Below are 20,416 nucleotides of genomic sequence, written 5' to 3' on the forward strand. Positions count from 1 at the left end.
CCAAGGTCCAGGTCAGCCTCTGCGCAAACACGATCCTATTTTAAAACCAAAGCAAAAGGGACTAGGGGTGTGGCTCAAGTGGTAGAGTGCCTGCCTAAGTGCAAGGCCCTGCCTGCACCAGGCTCAGGCCTTCTCCAAATCCAGTGGCCCTGCTCTGCAGCCAATGACCCAGGAGGGGCCTAGGGAAATGATCTCTGGGACGACACTGCCCTCTGGTGTCCACACTTAGCACTGCGCCCAGTTCTCATGCAGGCCTTGTCAAGATTCCCCCATTCTCTGCCTAAAAGGGAAAATGGGCAGGGAGAACCCTAAAAAAAAAGAAAAAAGAAAAAAGAATAAAAAATGAGGCAACATGAGGAGGACTGAGGAGGAAAGAAGAAGAGGTCTCTGGAAAGCCAGCGATTGCCCCTGCCCTGGCACTGATCTGTGCTGAGGACTTGGACAGATTCCAGAACAGTTGCTGTTGCTCCTTATAGAGGTGAAGTGTGAGGCAGAAGCAGACTAAGGTCCAGACCAGCTCCAGAATGAGGTCTGATCCTCACAGGAAGGCAAAAGAAAAAACCAAGAGGCCGATGGCTAACCACCAGAGGCTCCCCCAGGGAATACAGGTGCTAAGTGTGCCAGGCCCACTGACGTGCCCTCCCACACCCAAGTCAGGACCCTGCCGGCTTGAGGGAAGGGCGCCCCTGGAGATCCTGGAGTCAGCCCAAGTTCTGAATTTTCTCCTTGTACCACTCCAGTGGTGAAGCCTCAGGAACCAGACAAAATGTTCAGTGCTTGTGGGTAGCCACAGAAAGGCAGCAGGAAGACATGTGTGTTCCCTTCTTACCCCAACAGGTATCAAGTGATTTCATGGGTCTTTTCAAGCAGGCCAGACACACCCCACTCCAGGCCAGCCCTCAAGGAGACTGGGCCCAAAGAAACTGAAGGGAGCCCTTCCTTTCATTTAAAGGGAGAAGTTGGCACATTAACTGACCTGGCAGCTTGTAGGATCCTAATGTGAAAAAGCAAAGTATAGGTATAAATGTGAACATGTAAATGTGTATTTGAAAGTAAATGTTTTAAACTTTTATCTGAAGGATATTAAATTGTATCCTGTTTTGATCACTGACCTGTTACATGAATTTCCTTGTGTCTGAGAAATACACATACAAGTAGTACAAACACCATGGGGGGAGGGGTTACAATCATTCAAGAGTAGTTCAGAAAAAAAGGGGGGGGATGGAACTTTCAGGTACTTTTAAAGTCAGAACCTATTGCAAAGTTTGCAATTAAAAGATTAAAAAGTTAATCAAAAATCTGTAATTGAGGGCCAGGAGTGTGGCCTAGTGGAAGAGTGCTTGCCTAGCATGCATGAAGTCCTGGGTTCAACTCCTCAGTACTACATACACAGAAAAAGCTGAAGTGGTGCTGTGGTTCAAGTGATAGCACACTAGCCTTGAGAAAGCCCAAGGACAGTGCTCAGGCTCTGAGTTCAAGCTCCAGGACTGCCCCCCCCAAAAAAAACCCAAATTACTAAAAAAAAAAAATCTGTAATGGAGGACAGGCACTGGATGGCCTATGAGGGAAAGCAGTAGGAAGCCAGCCAGGGCTTGAGGGGCAGGGGTTGGTGTAAGCAAGGAGGGATGGAAAGATGTGGGGTCGCCTGAGGGCCCAGATTCAAGGACTGTCTGAGTATAGGGAAGGGGGGCGGGGGCGTGCAGGCAAAGCCCCAGGACAGCTCACCTGTGGGCTGGGAACTGGATCAAAATCTGCTGGCTGAGTTGACTCAAAGGCTCCAGTGGGCTGCAGAGCTGGTATCTCATTTACCCATAACCCTTTAGGGTAGACAAGTCTGTCTGGTGTGGCGCTTATGTGCTACCCCAACCATCAAGACTGTCAGTTCTTTCTAGGGATTTATCAAATGCTAAGGCAGAGAGAGATCCTAGTATCTTCTATAATTAGGAGACTGGAGATGTCAGCCTGAGTTAACTGAGCCGAGGCTCTAGCCAGTATAACACCGGGTCCCAGTAGAGAGGAGAAAGCAGATTCATAATTGAGCAATGCACCAAAGGAATCCTAACAGGAGCTTACTGAAGCTAAAGCCCAGGTCTGGGGACTTTGCTTATATGGACACACAAGCAACAGGCACCCTTGCATAACTGAGCAGGGTTTGTGTACAGAAATGCAAAATATACACTATTAACTAGAAAATGGGCAGATTTGCAGATAGCAGCTTCTAGCACTCTGACTTTTGTACAGCTCTCCTAACCCTGAACAGAAATGATAGACACTGCAACTGCCACATGGGGAGATGGTGTCAAGTGACCTCCAAAGACATTGTGGCTCTGAATGGAATTAGACTGAGCAGGACCACAAATCATACAGCAGACATGCTCTGCGTGGCCAGCAATGTCTCAGTGGCCACACACAAGGTCTCCTGTCACTCACCTGTCCTTTTCTCATCAGGTAATCCAGCACTCAGTGTCAATGCTCAGCTTTAAAGAGTCTTCATTCCTCTCACGATCCTCTGAAAGGCTTCCGAACACAGGACACTGACGCTCCAGGCCTGGATATGGCAGGAAACCAGCTTTGAACATTTGATCTCAAATGAAGGCAAGCAAGCTGTGTTATAAGCAGAAGTTCCATCGGTGGTAACTCTAATAAGCCACCTCAGCAGCACCATGTGCAAAGAAGCTCCAGCTCCCATTGAACCTGTCCTCTCATTACCTTGTCTCCACAGAGGGCCTTGTTGAAACGGGGCTCCTTTCTCAACTCCATAAGTCTATATTCAATAGGAAGCAGGTCCAGGGATTTAAAGTACCAGTCACTTACTGGTAACAAACTACACTTTTTAGTCAGGCATGGCACATCAGATCGCCGTCTCCTTCACCATGCACGCTGGGACAGGCAGTCCAGGTCCAAACATCCTAATTGATTACCCTAAACCAGCAGTGGAGGCCAGGGCTCTACTTTATAGCTGAGGAAAGGTTCAGAAAGAAGTGTGTCCAATTCTCACAGAGCTATGACTTGAAATGGGATAGTGATCAGTGCTTTCTGGAGCCAGAGGACACCTCTCACCAGTAAGCACAGCTTGTGCTACCTGTAGAGTCTCACACACTGTTCTAGTGAGGTAGGTCAGCTGACCAGGTGATGATGGCCAGGCCTGGTGTCCCCCAGAAGGAGTCACATTCCAGCCCTTCAATAGTCATTTCTGAAAAAGGATTACTTGTCGAGGATGAAAAATAAAGCTTAAGGGGGGAAAACAAGATGAGGGGAGGGCTGGGGGGAGGGAAATGGGGAGAAAAACATGAGAAGGGGTAGCAATGTTTGTTAAGTAATACACCTTCTATCTGGCAAATATAATGTAACCCTTCTATTGATTACAATAAAAATATATCAAAAAAGAAAAAGCATATAAATGACATAGCTTCCAGTCTAGAAACATATGGTTATATTTATCACAAAATGACCAGAGGGAAGTTCCTAATCGACGAACATAGACTTACACTTGTAAGCTTCTCAGTCAGCATCAAGAACTTCAGACAAGGACAGGTGCTTCTCACCTGACCCAGCTCAGGTGACCCTGATGAACTGTCAGTGGTATGCTAGTGTCGTGTACAGCCTGAGGATTTGGGTGTGGGGGGCTGTCAAAAGCAGTCTCCTGGGAATCAGAGGGTCTGTTCCTTTCAGATCACACTCAGCAGTAATTACAAATTGGCTAGAGGTGTGGCTCAGTGATAGGATGTCTGCCTGATGTAAATTCCTGACTTGAACCCCAGTACTGCCACAACAGAGTATTAACTGTCCTGTACCATCTACATCAAATGTCCCCCATGTGACCTGGGAAGAGTGCTAACCTTTTAGTTTCACTCTTCGAGTGCTTACAAAGACACACACTGGCACAGTGGTACATTCATGTACATAGAACTTCTTTATACACTGGAAGCAGGGACATGTGTGGCCAGTGCCCAATAACTCAGAGTAGCTCTGGCTACACTCACCTGGCTTCCTAAGCAGGGCCAGTCTTCTCCAAGAGAACCAAACATGTCTGTCAGTGCTACAGGTATCAGGATGATACCTAAGTCCTGTAAGCAGGAAAGAAATGTGATCCTTTATTTGGCCCAGACAATTGCTAAACCTTTTATCTCCTCCCAGGACCTTGTGAATTAGCATCAGGTCCAGGGACCAAGCTCTCAGCATCAGCAGTGTGGCATATAGCTAATGAGTCCCCAAATGGGACACAAATGCCTGTATTTCTTCAGCTTTCAAGACTACAGGCAGGATACTGAGTATGCCCGATTCACTAGCAGCCTACCCCTGGTTCAATGTGAATGAGGAAATAATCAGATCCCATCCCACTAGGTGGCAGTAAAACTACTACACAGTATCCAGGCAACTCAATAGGATTAGTGCTGGCTGGTTGGACTTACTTGATGAGCAGAAAGAAAACCACAGAAAACAGCCAACAGTGAGAAAACCCAGGAAAGTTGCACAGGTTCCTGTCAATTCAGGTAAACCCCAGGAATGACACAGATAGAAGACTTACAATAGCTTAGCAATATAGTACAACACAATTTTTCAGTGGCAACTGTTTTCTAGAAGCAGCAGATTTCACCAGGGAAGCAAACAGCTTAAACGTTTTCACTTTTGCATTCTCCAAATTAAGTACACAAATCTTGACTCTCTAAAACCAAGACTTTCTGGTTAGTTTTTAATTAAATTACTCTTAACCACTGAAAGGGTAGGGGTAGGATAAGAAGCATCTCAAGCAAGAACTCATGGCTATTATTTTTGAACTTCTGATTATGATCTTGGAGTAAATCATATTTTATGGTGGGTGTAAAGGAAAAAACTCACACTGGACACTTACAGTAATGCTTTGCAAACATACCCTTACGGGCACTCATCCCTTCATCCAGGAGCCATCCTTGAGGTGGAAATCAGGGTGTACCTAGCACCTGGCATGTCCCCAGTCCTCTGCTCTTGGTTTTCTAGATAAGATGTCCTGCATGGAGTCCTGAATGGCTTCAGATAGCCAGTCTCTTACCTCTACTTCTGGAAGATGGGACCACAGGTGATGTCAAAAGCACACCATTCTCTCATGCTATCCAAAGTCAATATTTTATAGTCAACAAGACTTCCAAGATAATTTCTGACTTCTGATGGTTCTTACAGGTAAACTCTTATTGAAGTAGTCCTAAATCATCTTTTATAATGTCTCATGAGATCTACTCTAAAAATAATTACTTTGCCAGGCACTGGTGGCTCACACTTATAATCCTACTCTGACGACTGAGATCTGAGAATCACAGTTCAAAGCCAACCCCAGACAGAAGTTTCCTGTGAGACTAATCTCCAATTAACCAGAAGTAGAGCTATGGCTCAAAGCGGTAGAGCACTAGCCCTGAGCAAAAAGAGCTCAGGAACAGCACTCAGGACCTGATATCAAGCCCCACAACTGAAAAAAAAAATCACCTTAGATGAATTTTTTATGTAAAGTCAAGACTCTATCACATGAATAATCTTAGATATTTTGAAAAGCAGTAAACCTTCTTTCAAGGAAATTTATTTAAATTTGTTAGTCTTGAATTAAAAACAGTTGCTAACTGGGACAACCATTCATGTTTCTCTTGGGTCATTAACCTAAAAATGAAAACAGACATAGTAAACATAATAATCTGAGCTTAGTGAACAGAAAGTTTAAAAACTAAAGTTTCCAGGAACTACAACTGTATTTAATCTAAATGAGCTGAATGTGGTGTCTCAAAGATGGAAAGATGGGTTGTGTGTCTACACTGGATGTGGTTTCTCAGCGGTGGAGAGATGGGTGTGTTTACACTGGATGTGGTTTCTCAGCAATGGAGAGATGGGTGTGTGTCTACACTGGAGGATGAGCATACATGATTCCACATGAGACAATCTGGGATGCCCTGTAGACAGACTCCACTCTCGTGTAAAAGACAGAAAATATGCAAGATACCATACTCGGTTACATCACAACATTGTTTATTATGTGAATTTTTTTTTACAATACAAACAAAAAATACAGAAATGCAATATATGGATACAGCTAAATGCAGAATGGTGACTTTTTTCTCTCTTCAAGAGGCCATGATTCCCATTTCTAGTAAAATAAGAAACTGCATATAGGTAGAAACAGGCTTGTTGTTATTTCCACAATTCGCCTAGAAATGACCTATAAACGCATTTCCTCCCTGCTACTTACCATAAAGTGTAAAAAGGGAGTGAAATAAGTTTCCTTGTTGGTTTCTACCATATGAAAGATGCTATATTCTATTTTAGCAGGGCCAATATATGAAGAACATCTAAATTAAATGTTATTACAAAAATGAAGCAGTAATGAGATTCTGGCTAAAGAGGGTACTAAATGAGAATAACATATATGTAAAGAATCCAAAACAAACAAACAAAAGGTTGTTATAAAAAGCTCTAGGTGCACTGTAAGCATATACGTTCTTTTTTCCATGTGTATTTTCAAACAATGGAAGTGTCAAAAATAGGGTCAACTGTGTTAGACTAAATTACATTATTGTATAGGCTGCACTGAATGGAACCTCTGTATTATAATTATCATAGAGAAGCATAGTCTGCGTCATAGTATGGCAATTTATCCTCAATGGAAACCTTCCAGAGTCCTTTATTTTGGAATATCCTGTAAACAATCAAACCACCAGAACATGATTGTACAACAGTAAAATGTTCTCTTGCATTAAATTGAAGACATCTGTTTAATAATAATAAAAAAGAAAATGTAGAAAGGTACTTAGAGCTGTTACTTTCTAAGTACAGAACACCCTAGACAATTCAAGGCATCTTAATCTCCATTGAGAACAACAACAAAAAATAGTATTTGTCATGCTGTTAAATCCATCATTATGGATAAAATTGGTGCAAATTGGTCAAACGGATCCAACAAACACTGATGTCCAAGCTGGCATATTGGCAACTAATACGTAACTGGTGGTCAATGGAGAGTTTAAAAGATCTTCCCTTTCTTCTTGTTCTTTTCCAAGGTTCTAAACAATTGAAGGAAAATAATTAGGATGAGTGAACACATTATAACCATGGAGACAACATATGGTAGCAATGGCTAACACAGCTACCAGTGTGCAAGATTTTCAGGCACTACATTTTCATGAAAAAGGTAACAAGATTTAGAAGTAATGAGAACAATGTTAGTTTGTGACAGTATTTTTGTAGACAACTGTACCTGACAAAATTCTAAGATGAGCAGTAAAACTTCCTCTTAATCATTTTAACATACAATATTTATTTATTTGTTTGTTTATTTCTTTCCAGTCCTGGGCTTGAGCTCAGGGCTTGAGCACTGTTCTTGGACTTTCTCAAGGCTAGAGCTCTATCATTTGAGCCTCAACACCACTTCCAGCTTTTTTTCTATGCATGTACTGACGAATCAAACCCAGATCTTCATGCATGCTAGGCAAGTACTCTTAACACTAGGCCAAACTCCCGGCCACACAATTTTTTTTTTTTTTTTTCAAATGAAACAACGAATTCAGAAGACCACCCAAGGGTCCACTTGCCTCACTGCCACTGTGTTCTGGAGGACATCTGATGCCTTGCAAACCTACTGTCCTCTTCACACAAGGTGTCATTGAACTATCTAATCTGGTCAGTGAGCAGCTCTCAGGGATAGGCAGATTTTCCGTTTAAAATGAGATCAATCATAGTGACACTGACCAAGAAGCACTGTGCTCATAATCTGACTTTAGTAATTGCAAACCCGCTGCACAACTACTTAATTAAAAAAACAAAAACCAAAATCAAAACCCTGAGACCAATGACCAATAAGCAACAGAAGAAAGTCAAGGAAGGAGGACTGAGTTCCACAGAAATCAAGGAAGAACTGACATGCATCAAAATTACATATCAGAGTTCATCTTCAATAATTTAACAAGCAACTTGACACAATTAAAATTTACCCTTCTATGTATCAAAGGTATCTGTAGCAGTAGTAGTTTGTTCTGTAAGTAAGCCAAAACTGAAACAATCATTACTACTTCTAGCAATTGGGGGAAGGTAAGAAATTAATTACAATATTTCTGTTGGGAAGCAGAAAATTTGTAATTATAAAGACTAAGTCCTGGAAATGTTTACATGGGAAAAAATGCAGTTAACAGAGTATGGGTTCATGCACGTAAAAAACAATCTACTAAATAACTGTGCTTGGGGACACAAACCAATGGTGGTGGCTTTTTAAATTAAACAGAAGAACAAATCCCTTAAATATCACAACTCACACACATCTCAGAACTAGCACAACTTACCTCGAAGAGTTCTGTTGTTCTAAGATGCGCTGCTGAGCTTCCCAGTTGGCTTTCTCCTCTTCAAATTGACGCCGTTTTTCCTCTAATTCTTTGTGCTGGGCTTCCAAATTCTTTTTCATCTGCTCATGGCGCCGTTGGAGCTAAATGACAGCATGATACACAAAGTAAAACAGCTGAAGAACCTGAGACAGAAATGTTTCATGCATGCATCTTAATTAATTTGAAGGACTGGAGATCAGGAGGAGGTCATCCGACTTCAGGATGACCCCCCCCCCAAAAAAAAGCCCCCTAAAGGGCTTAAGTAATGAACTAGAGGGCTGGGAGTTTGGCCTAGTGGTAGAGTGCTTGCCTAGCATGAATGAAGATCTAGGTTCGATTCCTCAGTATCACATACACAGAAAAATCCGGAAGTGGTGCTGTGGCTCAAGTGGTAGACCTCTAGCCTTGAGAAAGTCCAAGGACAGTGCTCAGGCCCTGAGCTCAAGCCCAGGACTAGCACAAAAAAAAAAAAGGCAGAAAAAGGAAATGAACTAGAACTAGGAATCATCTGATTTATTGTAAATATTTATTGTTTTGCTGGAGAAAAACAACACCTAAAACAATCTGCTTGATCATAGGTGCCTGAGACGGCTCATAAGTCATATTTTCTGTTATCATCATCCTAGAATTTCAAAAGTTCATTTTTAACTTAGAACAGTAAGAAACATATAGTAAAAAAACACAGTGAAATCACCTCACAACTGTCTTGTACTAGACTCAGACATGAATCAAGCCTTTCACTTCCAGTGTCTTGCTCTCTTTCCTTGTCACCTACTGAAGGAAATAACCTCTGAGATTTTTTTGCTTTTAAAATAGCAGAAATTAAATGCCAGCTTCAACACCTATGGTGAGTTGAAAATAGTGGACCAACTACTGGGTTCCTATCACTGCTGCTCAGGGCTGGGAGTTACTGACACTGCATTATAAATATGACTCAACCTGTACCAGGATATCATATCCTCTCATTTCCTCCCCTACACTGTCTACAATGTACCCAGGAAGGATAAGTTCAATTAAGGTTACTTCATTCCTTCTCATTTATTCCTAAGGCTGATCAACAGTTTCATGTGAGGTCCTGGGACTAATCCCTCACATGCTAGGTAAGTGGTATACCACTTGAGCCATATCTCCAGTCGTTTTACACACACACACACTATTATACTATATACACATCTGTAAACATACAAACATCATGCATGTGTGCGTGTGTGTGCATGGTGTGTAGTGTGTACAGAGTCCCTTTCTAACTTTTCCCAGGCTGATCTTCCTGAGTAGTTGGATTACTATGTGTCATCTAGCCAGACTGATCAATTAATAATGACATTAACACCAGTTTCTGTTCTTATATCCACCTAAATTCGTATCCATTGTTTTCTTATACTGTTTATATATAATGTTTATAATTTTGCCATAACTCAAAAGCACGTTTCTATTGCTCACTGTAGCTTTAACAATTCATTTGAAGTATTTCAAGTACTCTAAATCTTCCCACCTACTATAATGTGCTTAGCCCTTACAGATTACTCTGTAATATACAGATTGTGCCTTATTTCTCCACATTAGTACATTTTAGGGCAATAAATTAATATGAAACAAAGGTATATGTAGACAAATACAAATTTTATGGAGTGTGTGTGTGTGTGTGTGTGTGTGTGTACATTCATCATGGGGCTTGAACTCAGGGCCTGAACACTGTTCCCTGAGCTTTAGTACTCTAAAGTAGTGGCTCTACTATTTGAGCCACACCTTTGCTTCCAGCTTTTTTTTTCCTTGTTCTTAATTGGATAAGAGACTCACAGACTTTTCTACTGGGCTGACTTCAATCCTCAGATCCCATCCTCCTGAGTAGATAAGATTACAGGTGTAAACCACAGGTGTCTGGCTTGGTAGCTATTCCTTAAGAAGGAATATAGACAGGAGTATAGACTGGTTACCTCAGCTTCAGAGTCCTTCAGTTTCTGGACCTTCTCCTTGACCTTCATCTCAAACACCTGCTCCATCTCCATCTCCATTTTCTTCATCTTGGCTACATGCTCCCTTCTTTCTTCCTCCATTTGTGCCAGAGGACTTCTGTCATGAACATTAAGACAATCATTCAGTGTGTACATGGAAACTAACACAAAACTCTGAAATAGCCAATGTTACACATGCATTATTTAGATGCATAAAAATAACCAGAAAACTTTTATTTACAGCATTTTAAGTGACAAAGGACATAAATCCTAAGTTTTATGTACAAATGGACAATGAACCAATGGTTCAGGAGCATATATGTAAATATACTTGTAACCTAGGAACTTCCCTTCATAAGGTTTCATGTATAAACTTCGCTCTCCAGTGAATCATTATTAAGACAAAGACCTAACCTCAGCTGCTGAGGAGGTAGAAAGTCAAAGGATTGTGGTATGAGGCCAGATTAGGTAAAAAGTATATTGAAAACTTCATCTTAAATCAGTAAGCCAGGCAAGTAGAGTACTGCTGTGATCTCAGCTACAAAGGAGAATATATTAAGTGGGAGCATAATGGTTTGAGACCAGCCCCGGGCAAAAATCAAAATCCTGCTGGATAAAGAAAAAAAAAGGTGTGGGGGGATGGAGGCATGGCTCAAGTAATAGAGCACCCATGTAGCAAATGGAATGTATTAAGTTCAAACCTCAGCGCTGTGTCCCCTACAAGAAATCTAAACCAGTCAGGACACCATCACCAAACCTTATGCATATCCTCTATGAAATGTTATGCAAGGCAAAAGTTCAAGTGTGAAAAATAAACCAAGTTGACACAGTTAATGTATGAGAACATTTTTAGTTTTTCCCAAGTTTCAAGTATCAAAATCTCACTTAAGATAATTTTTAATGTCACAACTATATTTAATTACAAAAATTCAAAATGCAATTTGGTTGCTAATGCACTGACATGCTGGAAACAACTACAGTCAGTATTAATACACTGTGTAGAAAGGCAGAATGTCTGTAGACACTTTGTACCTGTTCTCGAGAATTCACTATACTTAAAGATTCCAATTCTTTAAGTTTTAGACACGTTCAGTGATTTACACACACGCACGCGCGCGCGCGCACACACACACACACACACACACGCACGCATTCACATATACAGATCAAGATTTGGATACTAGCTAAAGTGTGCCAGAAAATAGCATTAAGCACAGTCAAATAGACAATAGTCTATCATACCACTGACATTAAGCCTATGGGTATCTTTGTATAATTATGTTCCAAATATTTATGCTGACAAACATTTATGTCAAAGCTGCTATATTTAAAGACACAAGAAAAAGCAGGGTGTTAGTAACTACCACAACGAGGTGGGAGGGGAGGGATCCTAAAGTTTAGCTAAATCATGAGGGTAACACTGAGAGAGGCTTATCTCTATGACTCTGAAGATAAAACATATTTACTTTTAACTCCTTAAAAAATAGGCTTTAACCAAACATCAAGTTGTACATTTTAAATGAGTAGATTTGATCTCAATAAAGTGCTTTATTTTCTTCTTCTAAATTACGTTGTGATGTGAAAGCCACAATGAGGCTTTGAATTTTAGCCACTTCCGCCTGGTCCCCAACGGGAGTGCCTAGCTCATGGTGACCCCTCCCACCAGCAGCTTAGCATCTCTAGCTGTCACAGCACTCTTCTTCCCCAGCAAGAGGAGGAGGGACATAGCTTCACAACAGAAAATCCCAATTGTTCTTAGTATTACACCTCCCTGTGATTAAAAAGGTTTTTTATAGTTAGAAGTTAAAATAAAATGTTATTTAAATTAAGGATTTTTTTTTCACCATAAGAACACCAATGGCTCACACCTATAATTCTAACTATTCAATAGGCTGAATTTGAGAATTGCAGTCTGAATCCAGCCCAGGTAGAGAAATCAGAGACTCTAACAAAGTGCTAGTCTAGAGGTGTAGTTCCAGTGGTAGAGGGCCAAATCTGAATAAAAAAGTGAGAACACAAGGTCTTGAGTTCAAACCCTGATAACCTGCTCAAGAGAGAAAACATACCTCTAAAGCTGAGTACTGGTGGTTCGTACCTAGCTACCAGGGAGGCAGAGAGAAATTGTGGTTCGAGACCCAACCTAGGCTGCAAAGCTCTGGAGATCCTACCTCAAAAAGAATCAGGAAAACAAATAACATAGGCTCAATGGTAAAATAGTCTAAATACAGCTCTGGGTTCAAACCCTAGCACCAACAAAAAATAAAAAACTTCTATATACATAGACATGTGGTATTTTGCCAAGCAATCAAACAATCAGAAATTCTGAAAATGTAGCTAAATTAGAAATTAACTTAGAATAAGTCTTTTTTTTTTTCTTTTCTTGGGGTGGGTCATGGGGCTTGAACTCGGGACCTGGGCACTTGTCCCTGAACTCTTCAGCTCAAGGATACAACCCTACTCCTGAGCCACAACCCCATTCCCCCTTTTCTAGTGATTAACTGGAGACAAAGAATCTCTGGGACTTTAGTGACCAGGCTGGCTTTGCATCTTAATCGCCAGACCTCAGCCTCCTGAGTAGCTAGGATGACAGCATGAGCAACCAGGCCCAGCTTAAGATTTTTTTTTTTAAATAAAGTCCACTGATAAAAAATTTAAATACACAATTACTATTTCATTGAAGTTCATGAGATCCAGTGTGTGTGTGTGTGTGTGTGTGTGTGTGTGTGTGTGTGTGTGTGTGCCCTTATCTCTTGGGCAGCAATGTACGCGGTCAGAAACAGCATGCTGTGGAGGGTTGGGGCGATTAGTTTCAAAGGATCTCTAGCCCTACTGCTCCCTCAACTCCCCTAGACAACAACTACTTTTTAATTGACAGTTTTCAGTAATTGGAATGTATGTATTTAAAGCAGTTTAAGATTATGCAACAAGATAGTTGTGATTCAAAACCCAGTACTTTGACAGATGATGATGTGTGTGTATGAACTCCCCACACTGTGTAGACTAAGGGAAGCAGAGTAAGAATCTGAAGACTTAGCTACAGAGAGACTGGTCCTGTCTCAACAAAACATGACTTGTACCTCTCGATTCTAAGTACTTAAGAAGCAGAGACCAGGAAATGCCAGTTTGAGTTCAGCCCAGGCTGACACACAGAGAGCCCTAAGCAGGAAGACCACAAGCATCTCAGGGCAGTCTGGGCATAAGGGAAGGTCCAATCTCAAAAATAACTAATGAAAAAAGGGGCTAGCGGCATGGTTCAAGTGTTTGCCTAGCAAGTGTGAGGTCCTAAGCTCAATCTCTAGTGCATTCAAACAAACAAAAAAGCTAAAGCCAAAATCAAAATATAACACCAAAAAGGGGGAAGGGCATACATGAACAGTTAAAGACTATTAGATATTTAAATGTTAAAGTTACACATTTCTATTGGTACCAATCTATCTATAAAAATGCAGATTTTACTTTATCCTTGAGAGAATACAGAATAAACAATGTAATTTTCACATGAAAGACTATCAGTTTGCCTTGGAGTAGTAAACTCTGTTATTCTATTATTTTATTTATTTAGCACTGTGACTTGAATGCAGGGTCTCAGGCTAGCTTGGCTTGCTTACTTAGCTGGCACTCTACCATTCGAACTATACTTCTAGCCCTGTCCTCAATTTTTATTTAAATAACTCCTGTTTTTAAATTCAAAGTACTAAAACCTCCTCATACTAAAACTATTTATGTCTTAGAAAAGTAAACAACCTGCCTTCCAATGTGTATTACATGAACATGTATTTTTACTCGTTCTACGAATTCAGTTACCTAACAAGGTTCTCCTAAGCAGACAGATGGAGAAGGTTACAGAAAGTTTTCTAGGAAGAATAAGATTAAAAAAAAAAAAAAGTCATGCACTGAAACATTTCCAGTAGAATCCTGTGGTTTAAAATAAACAGGACATTTTTTCTATTCCATTATAAGAAACATCAGGCTATCTAGCATCACATAACAAACACCCTCTAGAATTTCCAATGAGTGTCAGGAGGCACTAGATGAAAAAAAAAAAAACCCTGGAAAACGAAGCCAGGCTTACTTGGTAAGCTGTCCTTTACTCTTGTTGTTATCCACTCCGTTGTAAGTCACAGCCGCCAGCTTTCTGCTTCGGTAGTTCTCATAGTGTACATTATTAGTGACATCTTTTAGGTCTTGCATGTGTGTTCTGTCATAAAGAGCACAAGCTGACTCTATTAAGAAAATCCCTGATGTAAACTAAATATTTATCAACATTTCAGCCTTAAAATGAGCAAAAGATTATTCTTAAGGAAAACAGCATTCCTGTATTCTCACCTTTAGGCCTCAAGAAGACCAAAATGAAGAACCCTAATTTGACCCACAGAGTTTAGTTTCAAAATCTCTCAAAGCAAAAACTTTAAAATAAACTTTCTCAACAGAAAGTTCATCTTTATAGCATTTATGTAATTTTATTAGAAAAAGTAGATTTGCTACTACTTAAATTTACAAAATCTAGATGAAAGTGCTTTTCTTTAGGCGAAGTAACTCAAGTAATACTGAGTTTTCACTACATTAATACTTAAATAAAGACATTTGAGAACACATTTCAAGTTGTTTTCATACTGGGGCAGCATAATTTTTAGTTGGTTTTTTTTTTTTTTTTTTTTGGTGGGTCATGGGGCTTGAACTTGACCCGGGTGCTGTCCCTGAGCTCTTCAGCTCAAGGCTACCATAACCCCGCCCTGAAGCCAAGCCCCATTTCCCATTTTCTACAGGTTGGCTGTGAACCTTGGTCCTCAGATCACAGCTTCCTGAGTAGCTAGGATTACAGGTGTGAGCCACCTCACCCAGCTTAATTTCTGTTTATTCAGGCTGTCCAGTGTGTGCACTACTCTAGCTTGAGGTAATTCCAACACAGAGAATCAATCAATATATGGGAGATAACCTTGAAAATTCATCATGAGAGCTGCTCTATGCCCTTTGCCAATGCAGTATTCTTAGTGGGCATAGTCCAGGAGTCCTTACCCATTCTACCTTCCCTTTTCTTATCACCCACTTCATCCTGAACTTCCTGTGCTCATCATCTTCAATCTTCACCATTTTACCATAACTCCCTTCAGAGAGACAAACATAGAATCGAGATAATACTGATTTCATCCTTCCTTAAAACACTGTTACTTCTTATTCAACTTCATGGAGTACTTTCTTCAAAGCCCTTGTGAAGAGCATGTAACATTTAAGTACTGTGGGTGCTCTCCTCTCCTTCTGCCTGACATTTCCATGAAGTTCTCTCATGGTTCATTCCTCCCAGTCCTAAATTTCCAAAGTCACCTCACCTCCCATTATATTCTGTCCCTCATTATATTTATTCTTTTTTATGGCCACAGTGGTTACATTCCAAGCTGTCTATCTTCTATTTCTGTGAAGTCAGGGCATTCCTAATTCCTAAGTGCATCTGGTGTTCAAAGTCCCTCGGAGTTTCATTTTGCAGTACCCTAGGAGCCCTCTTCATTTCCTCCTTAAATCACAACACATAACCCTCGATTGACTGTCACTTATCTTTTTGGTTACCAGTATGCCTTAGGCAACAATATATTAGCAGCTACACTTTGAGTTCCCCTCTACCAGCAATGAGTAATTTATTTTGGACACAACAGACAGCAAATAGGAATTTTAAAAATTAATAACTAAAGACTGAAGCTAACACATGATAAATACCATTGGATTTTGGAACTAGTTGCCACTTTCTCCAGAGAACAAAAACAAGTCCCTGTGCTAGAATAGAGAATTGCATTTTATACTCTTTTGTATCATGTTATCACTGTACACTGAAAAAATCTGAGAAAGATGACTGCAGTAAATAATACAAGCTTTACAGAAACATTTACCATGTCAGAAATTACACTCCTTTTAATGCAATCTTCTACAACTGCTCAGTTCTGACTTGCAGATATACAAGGCTTTATTTCTACAGAAGCAAAGTCAGTCTGTCCAATTCTAACTTTATTTAGGACCAAAAAAGGTTATAGTTTTCATCACTGCTCACATTTACCTTATCAACATGTTCCTTAGAATTGTAAAGTCACAATGTTCACCATTTTCAACTGTTAAAAAAAAAACAAAAGATGACATATTTTCACAAAATCTGGTCTTCTTTTTTTTTTTGCCAGTCTTGGGCTTTAGCTTTTAACTCTCAGAAAGTATATTTATTCTATAATAAGATATTTTTTGTAAGCTTAGTATAGTTGAGAACTACTTTATAACAACTTCCTTATGAGGTAACCAAAATGAAAATGGCTGAGAATTTTACCTATTTTTAAAAAACATATCACTATTTGGGTACAGAGGAGCAACCTAGAAATGCAGACATTTCTGCAGTGCACATTTGTAAGGAATATCAAATTCTTGAAACAGTGACCTGCCTGGGTATCACAGAGCTGAGCTGGGAATAAAGCACAGGGTCCATGGTGAGAAAAATTACTGCTGAGAGTAATCTGAAAGAGTTTTTCCAAACTTATATAAGTGTCCAACAAATAAAATAGTCATGACTCTAGCTTACCTAATACAGAAGATGAAATATTAACATAAATAAATATAAAAAATGTAACTGTGGACCACTCGTATAGCTAAGAAGATTCTAAGGTGTGTTGTTCTAAGGTCATGATAGTATTTAAACTTTGTAGTGAATCTGGCTTAGTGGTAGAGTGCTTGCCTAGTACATGCGAGACTCTGAGTTCAATTCCTCAGTACTATATCAGCAAAAAATAAGTAAAAACAATAAAAATAAAAGAAAAAACTTTAAATTGTAAAAAAAATATTACTTTAAAAATAAAAAAAAAATTAAAGATATGGTGACAAATGCGGGATCACTACATTAATCCTAGCTACTTAGGAGGCTGAGATCTGAGGATTGAGGTCCAAAGCCATCCCAGGCACTAAAAAATCCATGAGACTCTTATCTCTGACCACCAGAAAACCAGAAGTGGCACTGTGGCTCAAGAGATAGGGTGGTAGCCTTAAGCTACCTGGGACAGCGCCCAGGCCCAGAGTTCAAGTCCTACAATCCAGCCCCCTCGCCCCCAAAAATATATATCTGATGACAAAAAGAAAACTGAACTAGGCTTATAAATATTTTTAAACCATTCTTGAAGGTCTCTGAGCATTCTGGCTCAGATTAAATGGTGAACCTTCCCTCCAAACTGTCCCATTTTCAGAAGATTCATTAGATCCCTGGCAAGGATCTTTTGGTCCTTAGTCAAGAAGCCCTAAATTACAAGCATATTTTCAAGGAAGAAAACAAACACAGGCTTATGGGGGAAAGGAGAGGCAAGAGTGGTAGGGTAGCAACCACTGACATCTACAATATCACAACTTTAGGACTTAATGCATACTTGCCCAACAAAAATCAGGGTCTGGAGGTCAAAATTGTACTTAGGAGAGAAATGAGATTACAAAAAAAAAAAATCCAAACTAGTCTGCAAAATGTGGAGTGTATCAACATTATGTATATTTTATACATATGGTATATATATTTTCTACTTATACATTTTTACCATAATTGGGAGACCTTACAGGAAGTCATTAACTACAGAAAGCCTTACCTTCAGCCACACCCCAAGGATACTGCCTTCCTCTGACCCTCTTGCCATTAACTTCAATGATCGTGTTACTACCTACCACAGCGAGAGGTAAACGGTCCTAGAAAATAAAGTGCTCATATTCAAATACATTTCTACAGTCCTCTGTAGTCACAAGCTCAAATATGAAGAAGTTACATTCTAACAGGTTAAAAAACAAACTACTGTGAAAGTTTGACATATTATCATAAGCCATTCCATATTCAGTAAATTACAAGTACATAGAATTATCACCAAGATAAATAATGAATATAATATTATTTTCTCTGAGAATTAATGAATACTAGAGCATATTCTGGTCAAATTGTTATCTCATACTGGGCAAGAAAGAATATTAAGAATACTGGCATTGGGGAGGGCAAATCGAGGTCTGTGGTTAGTAAACTGAGTCTGCAAACTCTAACATTGGAGCCTGGCATCCAGATGATTGCACCACTTGTACGAACTCAACAAACTTTTCAAAATATTTGTGGTTCCCAGAAGATAGAAGAAGCCGTTTCTATAAAACCTTGGAAATCAATCAGATATAAGTATTTCATTAATTATACAATGCCCTAATTTATCAAACCATTTTTAGGTTCAAAATTATTAAGAAAATCATCTACCATACAGAAAATTATGCTGGTGGAGATTTTGTGCTAGCTTTTACAAATGAAAAAAACTTTTGCTCTTAAAAGATTAAAACAAATCCTCTCTTCTCATGTCTCATTTTTTAAGGAAAAAAAGAACTACATGAGATATGAAACCAATCCTCTGACAACCATTTGAAGTAAGGATTTTATTATTCACCTCTCTATTCAATGCATGCCTACTTACATATAATAACTATCAGCAAAGCTAACTATAATGTGGAATTCACTATTAAATAATTTTTATTATGTAAGCAAACAATCTATATAGAGCAAAGATACTTTTGGTTTTTCTTGTGGATATTATATTAATATAAGTAACCAAACATTACAGTGCATATTGAGGAATAAACCTACCTTTATCTTTTTAACCAGCTTATTTTCTTCTTCATCATCTGTTTCTGGAAATTCATATATTTTAATTTTGTGTTCTTGGATTTCTTTCATTATCTAAAATAGAAGAATTAATCAGCAAAGTAACACAACACATAGTATACCTTTTGGATTCTTATGTGAGAACTGTTTCTGGTTCCTGCTTGTTTTTCAATTATATAAAACTATAATTTAGCCAGGCATTGATGGTTCACAAGAAGGTGAGATCTGAGGAACAAAGTCTGAAGCCAACCCAAGCAGGAAAGTACATGAGACACTCATCTCCAATTAACCACTGAAAGGCCAAAGTGGAACAATAGCCCTAATGGTAGAGCACTAGCCTTGAGCTAAAAAACTCAGGGATGGTACTCAGGGTCAGAGTTCAAGCCCAAGGACTGACGCATGGACACATATACACAAACACACACAAAACTTATCATCTAAAGTATGCTAAAGATCTTTTTCTTTTTTTTAACTACAAAGTTGATATATAAACACCAAACAAAGCCTAATTACTTCAGAAGTGTTAAGTCATGTGGTTATCATCCCAAAAGAGTTCCAAAGTTAACATTCCAGAAAGGATTTATGCGGGGAGTTTCCAATATAATGGTTTCAATTCACTTAGCTGTAATGACTGGTGTTCTTTCTCTGGACACAGCTTACCAATTATCTTACTCAGCTAAATCAATAGGATTTTCAAACTCACCTACAACTTTTACCTAAAGATGGATGGGTAAGCAAAACTAAGCACAACCCTGGAGAAGATTTTATGCTGTGATTAGACAATATCCTTATGTGAACAAATGTATATACACAATTACCCAGGAACAAAGGAACAGATCTAGGACTGGACATATACATAGAAAAAACAAAACAAAACAAAACATAACCTAGAAATAATGCTCAATGGGGCCGGGAGTTTGGTCTAGTGGTAGAGTGCTTGCCTAGCATGCACAAAGACCCGGGTTCAATTCCTCGGTACCACATATATAGAAAAAAGCCAGAAATAGTGCTGAGGCTCAAGTGGTAGAGCTTCTAGCCTTGAGAAAGTCCAAGGATAGTGCTCAGGCCCTGAGCTCAAGCTCAGGACTGGCCAAAAAAAAAAAAGAAAAGAAATAATGCTCAAGTATTAGTAAGAATAAAGAAACTCAAAGAACAACAACACACTTCTCAATAACTCCTGGATTACAGAACAAATCAAAGAAGAAATTCAAAACTTTCTTGAATGTAATGCCAATCAAGATACATCACCAAGGAACTTATGGGACACAGCAAAGGCAATTCTAAGGGGCAAATTTATCACACTAAGAGCCCATATTAAAAAGACAGAAGGGCCGGGAGTTTGGCCTAGTGGTAGAGTGCTTGCCTAGCATGCACGAAGACCCGGGTTTGATTCCTCGGTACCACATACGTAGCAAAAAGCCAGAAGTGGTGCTGTGGCTCAAGTGGTAGAGCCCTAGCCTTGAGAAAATCCAGGGAGAGTGCTGAGGCCCTGAGCCCAAGCC

At 39.6% G+C, this 20,416-nt stretch overlaps 1 protein-coding gene across 1 annotated transcript in view; it reads right to left on the reverse strand.

Annotated features, from left to right (window-relative positions):
- Nucleotides 1-5,967: 5,967 nt before the first annotated feature.
- Nucleotides 5,968-20,416, reverse strand: part of Septin7 (septin 7) — a 35,194-nt gene continuing 20,745 nt past the window's right edge. The window contains exons 7-13 of the mRNA XM_090332643.1: nt 18,897-18,989; nt 17,875-17,971; nt 16,326-16,377; nt 14,355-14,480; nt 10,265-10,400; nt 8,292-8,431; nt 5,968-7,019 (exon numbers count right to left, since the gene is read on the reverse strand). Of these exons, the coding sequence (XP_090188769.1) occupies nt 6,980-7,019; nt 8,292-8,431; nt 10,265-10,400; nt 14,355-14,480; nt 16,326-16,377; nt 17,875-17,971; nt 18,897-18,989 (684 nt within the window). The 3' untranslated portion in view covers nt 5,968-6,979. The remainder of the gene's footprint in view (nt 7,020-8,291; nt 8,432-10,264; nt 10,401-14,354; nt 14,481-16,325; nt 16,378-17,874; nt 17,972-18,896; nt 18,990-20,416) is intronic.

Source organism: Megascapheus bottae, chromosome 5, assembly GCF_031878675.1.
Source record: "Megascapheus bottae isolate mThoBot1 chromosome 5, mThoBot2.hap1, whole genome shotgun sequence".
NCBI lineage: Eukaryota > Metazoa > Chordata > Mammalia > Rodentia > Geomyidae > Megascapheus > Megascapheus bottae.